Source organism: Melospiza melodia, chromosome 1 (genome assembly GCF_035770615.1).
Source record: "Melospiza melodia melodia isolate bMelMel2 chromosome 1, bMelMel2.pri, whole genome shotgun sequence".
NCBI lineage: Eukaryota > Metazoa > Chordata > Aves > Passeriformes > Passerellidae > Melospiza > Melospiza melodia.
Window position 1 is genome coordinate 29,734,872 of NC_086194.1, and position 10,298 is coordinate 29,745,169.

Genomic DNA, 10,298 nt, shown 5'->3' on the forward strand with positions numbered 1-10,298 from the left:
AGGGTAGCATTGCAAAAGTGAGGATTGAATCCTACCCCACCATAACTACATTTTACTGATGGGTTTAAACTTTGCTCAGTCTAGCAGATGAAACCAGATTTATTTTGCTTCCTTTCTGGAGACTTACAAAACGGCTTGGTAGAGTACATTTTGCTACTGAGAGAAAACATGCTACGGCGACTATTCATACTGCCAAGTAACAGTGTCTTTAGCAATAATCCAGTGAGCAATATTCGGGCACCAACAGACAGAAGCAAAGAAAATGTTACCTGCCCTTGAACTTCAAGACACAGAGCTCAATCCTACTCTTGAGGAATTGAGATAGAGCATATGAAGTCATTGCATCACTAAAGAACGAGTATTTCCACACAGCAAACAATATGCAGATTACCAGGCTCAATTAAAAAACATTTATTAAACAGTTGGCAAGTCTAAAAATAGCAAAAACACAAATAAAACCCACTCAATCTGATTAGTTACATTAGTAAATACTACAGAAGTCACACTAGATATGTTAGGACAAATTTTATCCTAGGATGTTTAAACCAATGTAGTTAAAATTCAATGTGTATATAAAATGCTCAATTGGCAATTTTCAAACAGTCAGGCAATCCAAACATTTTATCAATAAATATCTACAAGAATTACAAAGCATTTTTCTTCAATGCCCATGTAAAAGAATTGAGCTCTGATTGCTTATAAAACCTTGAGCACTTCAGTGGTTTCACTGGAGTCAATGGACCTTCTCGCAAAACCCTTTGTGATCCCGTGAAGGTCTGGATCGGCCTTCCAGTGTTTCTGAAAGGGTGGGTTGACGAGGAGGGGGAGAAGGAGAAGTGTAAATCCTCCTGAATCATTTATACAAACAGATAGAAATGCATAACTAGGAGCCACACATAGTTCTTTTTTTTTTTCTTTTTGTCCGCACAAAGTTCTTCTTTGGCTAGGGGCAAAGAATTTTGAAAATGTATCAGCAAAAGAGTCTTCCAAAATTTCAGCCTTAGAAAAGTTCCTGATTATATTTCCTGAGAACGAAAGTGAATTTCTTGCAAGTTTTCATCTATTAAAACAATTCAGCAAGTAGCTCACTAGTAAGCCCATCATTTGATAAGAGATCAGTCTTGAAGGTTTTCTCCTAAATCTGTGTGTGTTATTCGTCGGATTTTGAAATTGTTTCATTTATAAAATCTACAGAGTTTTTGTTGTTGTTGTTTTCTTATGGGTAAGTGATGCTTTTATACAAGATACCAAACAAATTAACTCTTTCCAGAAAAACTATGCTTTATTATGTATTTTTTCTTGTTTCCCTTTACAACCACACTGAAAAGCAGAGACATATTGATGAATCAGTTACACAGTGCTTTTTGACTACAAGCGTGCGGCTCATTTTTCTTACTGACATGTTTCAGAAACCAATCAAAAGTCCTCAAAACTCATGATTTCACAGTATTTATAATCATTTATCAAAATGACCTGCTTTTTAGAGACCATTTCAAACAAGTACATATGATTTATGATATTTAGATGTGTTTAAAATAAACTCCCTGGAGATATAACTTTTTGCTGCTTGCATCTTGAGAATAGGTAGATTATAAAGTATTAAAAATCAGGGGGAAAAAGTATTGTTTTTATTCATGTGATTTGTGAATGAACAAAACCCACCAGAACACACTTGGCCGAACTGTTGAAACAGTGGATTCCTGAAATGCTTTTCTAAATGCTACTATTGTAAATACATTCAAAAATATGAAGAATTTTTATTACCTGCTAGCCTTTTCTTGGAAACCTGTGCCACACAGAAAGCATTTTCCCATGGCAAGATTTGGTTTCCTTTTTTTTTTTTTTAAAAAGGTTTTTCATGCCTGAGGGCAAGTGTTTAATTACATTAGACTTTAACAGGAATGCAATTTCCTTATATATTTATCTCTTGCAATTTAATGTTTGAATAGCTGTATTGCTTAGAAGAACTCCTTCAACTGTACTCAGCCTCCCCCTGGTCTTTTCAGCATAGTACAGATGTTTTTTTCACCATAGAATTTTAGACTTCCTTAAGGCTACCAGATTCACTCTTTTTTCATATTTCTCAGTAAATCTAGATAGCACTCCCGTATAGGCATTAATATGCTTTTTTCCTGACTGAAGTCTTAAGAAAACTTGGACCTAAGTAACGTAACTTAGGAAATCACAGAAGTAACTTTGCATCTTATGTGTTTTGCATCATCTGAGAATCAAAACCTACTTTATAATAAACAGAAATAAAATGGCCCTGAAATTCACAGGCAAGTAAAAAGAAGGGGAGGCATTAGAAAAATCCAAAATATTCCATACAGAACAACTCATACCACAAAGCAACAAAGCACTCCAAGAATATGTTTTCTATACACTCAGCATGGTTTTCATCCGCACCTCATTAGCACACAGATAATTCTGACCATTAGGGCACTTTAAAATAAGCTATTTCATTTGCAACCAACCCTGAGACTTAGTATTGTCTCTCTGCTCGTACAGCCTTGCCATCCGAAGAGCTGAGTTACAAAGGTGAGGATGCAGATGCCATTATTCACTGCAAAACGTTAACACGGAAAGATTTGTATGCACCACTCCTCAACCCAGAGGCAGCTTTACCGACCCACTCCCGGGCCTGGGCAGGTTGGAAGGAATATTCTGCAGATTATGAGAGAGCAGCTTCAAAACCTGGAGACACTGACAGCTGCAGCAAGCAGGGGTTGATGACTACAAAAGCAGTATTTCCCAGTCCTTTGCAATGAGAACAGATGAAAATTTCACCCTGTTCTGTAGCAGTCTTTTCAATATCTTCAAAGGGAACTTCCCAAAATGCTTAAAATCTGGGATAGGGCTAAAGAAAACTGTAAATCAGTTTATATAACTATCATGAGAGCACATTTCACTTTGTTTTCTCAATCCCAAATGAAACTGCAACAGATTAGAGAAGAATGTTTCTATGTCTTCCCCTTCCCTTGCAATACGTGAATTTCGGGTAAAAAACACACAGTCCATCATACCAAATTCTGTTTGCCCTCTGAATTTTTGTTTATAATTTTAAAACATTGCACTCCCGTCATCATACAAATAAGTAAAATGGGGTGTCCCTTCTGGTAAATTTTCAGAGCAGCTATATGGCTAAGAAACAGTTACTCATTTGGAAGGTAAATGATACAAGGAATGATCATGTTTTACATTCTTTAAACTATCTACAAACTCAGCTTTGTGATCTTAAACACACAGAAAGAAAAGCTAAGTAGTGGAAGAAATGGGTAGCCTAAGGTTAATTCAGCTCTGAAATGTGGAACAGATTCAGTGCTCAAGAAAACGCTGAGCATTCTGTGGTTTTAAGTGATATGCTTAAGAAGAGGAAATATACGTGTAAATAAGCAAGAGCATTAATAGTTGTCTCAGAATGCTGGCACTGAAACTTAAAGCAGTCTCCCTCTCTCTTCACCTCTTAGTTATTTACTATTAGGATTTTTTACAAATGTCTATTGAAGTAGTTCCAAGTCTGATGAAGGCATGGAAGAAATTCTTTCAGGCACAGTCATTTGTTTAAAAAAAAAGATTAATGAGAAATAAAGGCGATGATGTTTAATCAGATGAGGGGCAATTATGGTTGACAAATATAGAAACACAGCAAATTAAAATAATTCTTGCTGCCATATATGAGAATAGCATTAAATATCTAGCACCAGAGTTCAGGACTAATAAAGGGGTGGGGTTAAATATTCAGTCCAAAACATAGGCTTTTCCCGAAAAAAAACCAAACATACAGCAGCTATGCAGTTGTTATCAAAAGACATCTATTTTCAGTTTGAGAGATTCACAATTGTGTGAACGGTTGTATTTTTTTCCTTAGCGGAAGGGAGGAGGAAATAGTTACCTGCCTTGATCTTCAGAAAGTCTTAGAAAGTGAGGATCGAAGTGCATTGCAAGATAAACATGACCGTGGCTAAAGGCTCAAACTCTTGTCCACTAATCCAGTGGAAGAGTCCAGTCACTTCAAGGTAAGGTTTAGGACATCCCTCACTGGTGTTTTTTAGGTTTGCATTGTAGAATGAAATAAACAGAAAGTGATTCAGATACTTCCCTGACAGTGAAAGGGACCAATTTCCTTTTTTCCTTTAGCTTTAAATAGACCGACAAATACAATAAATGCTTACACCATCAGGCATCCAGTTATTTTCTCAGTTGTAACAGGGACTGTCCATACACCTCAAAAAATCAGATAATTCTTTTTCTCATTGAAAGTAAAGAAGACAAAACAAAAGATTTTACCAGCAGTGATTGAACTAAATACAGCTTCAAACGCAAGAAGAGTTTTCAGCAACTATATCAGCTCTGTAAGATGCAATTCAGATAAATACGTTCTGAGTTACTGTAACTGTAAATATTTGCTAATATAATGGACAATGAAGGAAGTGATGGTATTCTTGAGGATCATTTTTTTAAAATCCTTTGCGTTGCTCGCTCTCTACCAAGCTTACAGCATTTTGAGTGAAAGATGTTATGGTTTCAGTTGTGAACTTCATACGTATCTGGAAAAGCCTTTCACTTTCTCTTCTGTGATAACAAATAATTTGCTACGCCAGCTCTTGAGTTTTCAATCTGTTGAGCCCCCTCTCTTTCAAGTGCCTCCTGCCTGTCTCTCTATATTTTTGGTGACCCCCCCGGCTCATGTGTGCCCTAACGGAAGTCCCATCACTTGTGTTGCCTTCGCCGAGTGGCTTTTGTCAGATCAGGACTCTGACAGGCTTTGCTATTTTAGAAAGCAGAGATAATGTCAAGGTTTTTTGCCCATTCATTGATGCCAAATCATTGCTCTGGAATGACCGCGGGTGTACATGTTTTTATGCTCGCCTTTAGGTAAGAATTACTGTGATTTTAAAAGGCATACAGCTCCTTCCTTTCCTCTGTCCCCGCCACCAGAAAACTGAAATGAAGCAGCTTTCTGAAACTCCCATTCACCCGTTTGCTTCACAAATTTTGCCCCTTCACGCTGAGGATTTGATGCAGGCTCACTCAGATCCTACAGGGTAGCAAGGCATCAGCTCCTCTCCCGAATCCCCGCTTCCAAGGCAGAGCTTCCAAGCGTTGTGCAATCGCCTCGGAGCCGCAGTCAGCTCCACGGCGAAGGGGCGGAGGGGAAGGAGCGCGCTGGATTCTGAATTTTGAAGCAGAGGTGTCGTATCGGGCAGGGGGAGGGGGCCGCGGGACCAGATGCTGAAAACCGCACCAAAACTACAAACGTTTCTCTCCTTGGCTGTAGGAAACTCTCCCCCACCGCCACCTTGATTTCATACTCTATCACGTGCTGAATTTTTTCCTTCTATTTCTCCCCCCGTAGCCTTAATAAAGCTTGCGTTAGTGATGGAGATCCCGAGAGCGCGTTGATGGGAAGGAACTGCCCGGCAGCCCGGTGTCAGCCGGCGGCGAGAGCGCAGCTGCGGCCGTGGCCGGGCCAGCCGAGCCGAGCCGAGCCGAGCCGGGCCAAAGGAGCCGAGCTAAACCAGCCCAGCCGAGCGGCAGCAGGTCCGACCGAGCCGCTTCCCCGAGCCCCGCCGCCCGGGGATCCCGCCCCGCTGGGGAACGCGCGAACCTTTACCTGAGCTGTCGCTTTTCCTTTTGCCGGACCTCTTCTCTGTTTCCACCGGGGACAGAGCCTGCCTGCCATAGTCCCCTGGCGCGCACGCTGCCCCCGTGGGGGTGTTGGTGCCCAGGCTGGAAGAGTTCGAGCACAGGACAGGGGGGCTGCTGCCCAGCTCCGGGGGTCCTCCTGAGTCAGGCTGAAGGCAGAGGCTGTGCCTGGCCGCGGCGGGAGGAGACGACATCTGAGGAATGTGCCAGTTCGTCTGCAAAGCTTGGTGCTGCTGTTGCTGGTGGTGGTGATGGTGGTGGTGGTGATGGTGATGGTGCCCCCTATGATGTTGGCTGGCAAACATGCCCTCCTCATTGGGGTATCCCGCTATTATGCAAGAGGAAGAAGAAGAAGACAGATCAGGGTAGGACATGTGGTCAGATCTTCCATGCAGGGCAAGAGAAGACTGGGAGAAAGGGTGCAAGCTCTGCGCAGTGGCATGGGGGCTGCGCAGGCAGCCAAAGAGTGTGTGATCCATGGCATGCAAGTCTCAGGTTCCAGGCAGGAGAGTTTAGGAAAGATCCAACTTCACCACCCTTTGTCAACTTTCACTGTAAACAGATCGGGGCTGGGATTTTTTTTTCCAAAACGGCACCGACAGACTCTGCAGCAGGCAGCTGAGCTCAGATAATCCAGGTCTTTAGCCCTAGTGGCCAGTCTCCGCTGCATAAACACTCGGACCTAGATGAGCCGTTCTCAGAGCTGCTCAGATGACAAGAAGTGGGAGAGGTTGAAGCCAATAGAAGGTGGTCCCAGAGAACTGCTTGAAGGGGGAAACAGCTTCGAGAGGTTATAAATACAGTAGTGTGTAATGTGAGCTGGGGGCTGGCTCAGCAGCACAGCACTGACCACATGCAAACTCCCTCCAAAACGCCAGCGCCGTCCCCGCGCCGAGCGGCTCCGTCAGCGGGCGGCAGCGCCGCGCACCCGCGCCCCGGGCGCCCGCGGCCCGCGGAGGGAGGGGGGGATGGGGGGCGGCTCCGCGGGGGCGCAGCGGCTCCTCCCGGGCCCGGGGCCGCGCCCCCCGCCGGCCGCCCCGAGCCCCCCGCCCCGGGCGGCCCCGCAGGGCCATCCCCGCCCCGTCGGGGCAGAGCGACCGCCCGGGGTCCTGCCGCCCCTCGGGGGCAGCGGGCGGGGCAGCGCCGTAAAGTCGTGAGGCGACGTGCGGGGGTGACTCTGGGGCGGGGGGCGCGGGGGGCACCGCCGCCCCGGCTCCCCGGGGGCTGAAGCGCTCTCGCCAGAGCCTCACCTGCGGGCCCAGGTGCGAGGGCGGCGGCGTGCGGGGCCGCACGGGCCGGGGCCGCGCTGCCCCCTCCGAGGGTCCCGGTGCGGGTCCTGCACCCGCTCCGTCCGCGCCCACCGCCCCGGCGCTCTCCGCGGGCCGCGGCGCTGCCCCGGCTGCCCTCACGCTGCGCCCCAGCATCGGCGGCCGCTTCTGCAATGAACCCACCGGCCCCCACCGTGCCAGCAACGCTGGCTGTACAGAGAAAAGTTTCCCCTCTTGCTCTCTGCCCCTTCAAAACAACAAGTCGCATAATGTTTATTTGCTTTATCTTCATTTGCTTCGTTGCAAATGTCTTTAGTGGATTGGGGGACAACCTGGAAAGTCTGGGCCTGTCTTTTTTTTCTGTTGTTTTCATTTTTAAAAATGATTTTTGACATCCGTGTAGTGGAATTACAGTAGCCACCAAGGCGGATCTTAACTGGTTTAAATCAGGATAATGCATTTAGCGATCAATGACCAAAGAGGTGCCCACTTGCCCACTGCGCAGAGGTTTTATTCTTCAGCTCTTCCTGCTCCATGTACCTTGCTCCTCCTCCCCCCCAAAACAAAACTAAAAAAAAAAAAAAAAAAAAAAAAAAAAAAAAAAAAAAGAAAAGGAAAACCATTTCTCTCAAGTCTAAATTCTTGGGTCCATGTGCTAAAGATAAAATGAATTTCAATTGCTAGTGGAAAAAATCAGCAATTGTATGACTTTTGCAAGAGCTAGTTTCTTAAACGGAAATTGAGTCCTATTTTGTGGGAAATTAGTTTTGCAGACTTTCTTTAAAAAAAATCTAAAACTTTTGTTCAGCAGCTGCTCCGCTTTTCACTGCAGTTTCAGACTGAGCTGGAACCTGCAGCAGTCTTTCGACGGTAAGATTTCCCCCCTTTTCTGACATCTAACTCTTTTTAACAACTGCCTTTAGATTTAACTGTAGCAACGCGGTCTTTACAAAGAGAGCGGCGTCCAAAGCAGAAGTTGCTGCCTCTGTGCACCGTTCAAAACTTGATATTTCTTCAGAATAAAGGAAATATACAGTTACAACACTGATGAAATATTTTGTGCTTTTCATTGTGTTTATCGTTTCAATATGTGTTCTAATATTAGAAGAGAGGGATACAAAGAAATCTCGATGGCTGAACCCCTCTGGAGTTCGGGAGCACGCCGGGCTGCCAGCGCAGGGGTGCTGCTGTCGCGCACGGACAGGCGCTGCCACGGGGCGATGAGTGCGGGGCAGCGGCAGGCGCGGAGCGGCGGCCCGGGGGCAGCGGGGGCGGGCGGGCGGCGCGGGCGGCCCCAGGTGCGGGCGGGGAGCGGCCCCTGCGCTGCGCCCCGCTCCTCTCCGCATCTCACCGCATCTCACCGCTCCGCTGCGCTGCCCTCCGCCGCTCTCCAACCTGCTGCTGCCCGCCCCGGCCGCGGGGGCTGCCGCCGTCGGGGGGGCCGGGGCCGGAGGGGCAGGAATGGCAGCATCATCCCTCCTTCCAGGGCCGCCGTGGCTGCAGCCCTCACACCGCCACAGCTGGGAAGAAGTCGGGGAAGTCCCGAAGCCAAAGGCGGTGTAAAAATGCCTTTTCTTAATTCTAGGGGATGGCCATGCAGGATTTCTCGCACATAACAAGAAAAAAAAAGTTAAATAAGTGAAGCACAATGAAGAAAGTGAGAGGGTGCAAGGAAGACAGAGAAAGAAAAGATAAGGTTTCCAAGAGAAATAAGAGACAAGCCAAACAGGACATTTTAGGGAGAGGTAGGAGAGGTTCCTAAAGAGAAGAAGAAGAAGAAGAAGAATGCAATAGCAAAGCTATAATGGCACAGCTCTGTGTTTTCAATAGTTTCATACCCAAATCTGACTATTCAGGAATGTGCTTCCCTGGGCTTCCGAGTTCCCAAATAAGTTCACAAGTCCTACACCAAGTGTTCTTATTACTTCTTTAAAAATCACTTTTCAGCACGCATGAACTGGAAATGCAGTTCACTGCAGAGCTTTATGCTTTCCTTTTAAACTATGTAAAGAGAATGCAAATATAGGCAACTAATGTTAAGGCAAATAAACAGCTTCAAACACTTTCTGAAATAGTTCAGAAAGTTTTTGTGCAGTTACCAAATACCTATGGCTATACGATAGCATCCTTTGTAAAAACATTATAACTTTTTAGCTAAAGCTTCAGTGCAAAGCTTCTCAGTAACAGCAGAATAATTACTGGAAAAAATTGTAAGCAGTTGCTGCCTCTCAATGTTAATGACTGAATTCTTGTTCGCATTGTACCTTTTCAGAAAGTGTGTTTAACCTACATGTGGTACAAAAGCATAACTTAAATCAATGCCAGCAAGTTTGCCCAAAGCTTATAAACATCAAGTGAAAAAAATAGAATGTTTTAAATATGTGAAAACAGTAAACTGTTTAACTCATAAAAACATCTGGAGCCAACACAGTTTGGAACATCCTTTATATTTTCATGTATGGGCTACTATTTGCATTCACTTTGTGTTTCTTGGTTTTGCTGGTGGGTCGTTTTTGGGTTTTTAGCTTACCATTTATGGGGAAGGAGATCGTGTAAAATTGACCTGGACGAACCAGTGTACAATTCCTCCTCTTCAGGACTTTTGTAGTCTTTCTGATTTTTTACGTTGGAGACTGAAAGAACCACCTTCTCGAATATTTATCAGAATGTAAGTAGGATTCTTGTCAGTTCTTTCTAGTGTGTGGTTTGCATATTTGCAATATGCATATTAGAGAAAAATCAGATAGATAAGTCATACTTGGGGACCACCATTTGAGTGATATAAATTGTCATAACTTTGCTGAAGTCAGCAAAAGGATGGCAATTTACACCATTTAAGAATATTTTCCTTACTGTCAAAGGGAAAGCTTACAAATATGAATTCAGTTTCTTTTTGCCAAAGTTTTTATTGTACCCAAGAGCCTACCAAACAAGAGGACAAAGTTTTATTCTACTGTAATTATGATCAGTTCCTATTTTTCCATGGCAATTTGGTCAATGCAGGCATCATTTAACCTTAGAGTCAATCCAGATTCACAACAGATGTATATTTATTTTCAGCCTTTTCTTTTTTCCCAAATTTTTGCCAGTTTAACTCCCTCTGAAGCAATATAATTCGTTTCTCTTGGTACCTGTGCTGCAATATAAACCCACAGATATAAGCAGTTATAAAGTCTGGGGATTATGCATCATTTCAGAGATGCTTGAATGCCTTAACTGAAAATCCTAGCAAAGAAAATGAATAATTGTTCACTGACTAGTCAAAAATACTGAATCTCTGATTTGTTAAAATTGACAATATTCACATTTATTATTATAAACCTATGGTATCTTTACAATACTTTGTCATAAACCCATTTTTTTTTCTGAGAAATTGCACTACCA

At 44.2% G+C, this 10,298-nt stretch overlaps 1 protein-coding gene across 1 annotated transcript in view; it reads right to left on the reverse strand.

Moving 5' to 3' along the window:
• Positions 1-6,531, reverse strand: part of MEOX2 (mesenchyme homeobox 2) — a 52,148-nt gene extending 45,617 nt beyond the window's left edge. The window contains exon 1 of the mRNA XM_063152412.1: positions 5,615-6,531. Coding sequence (XP_063008482.1) covers positions 5,615-6,125 — 511 coding nt within the window. The 5' untranslated portion in view covers positions 6,126-6,531. The remainder of the gene's footprint in view (positions 1-5,614) is intronic.
• Positions 6,532-10,298: the final 3,767 nt, after the last annotated feature.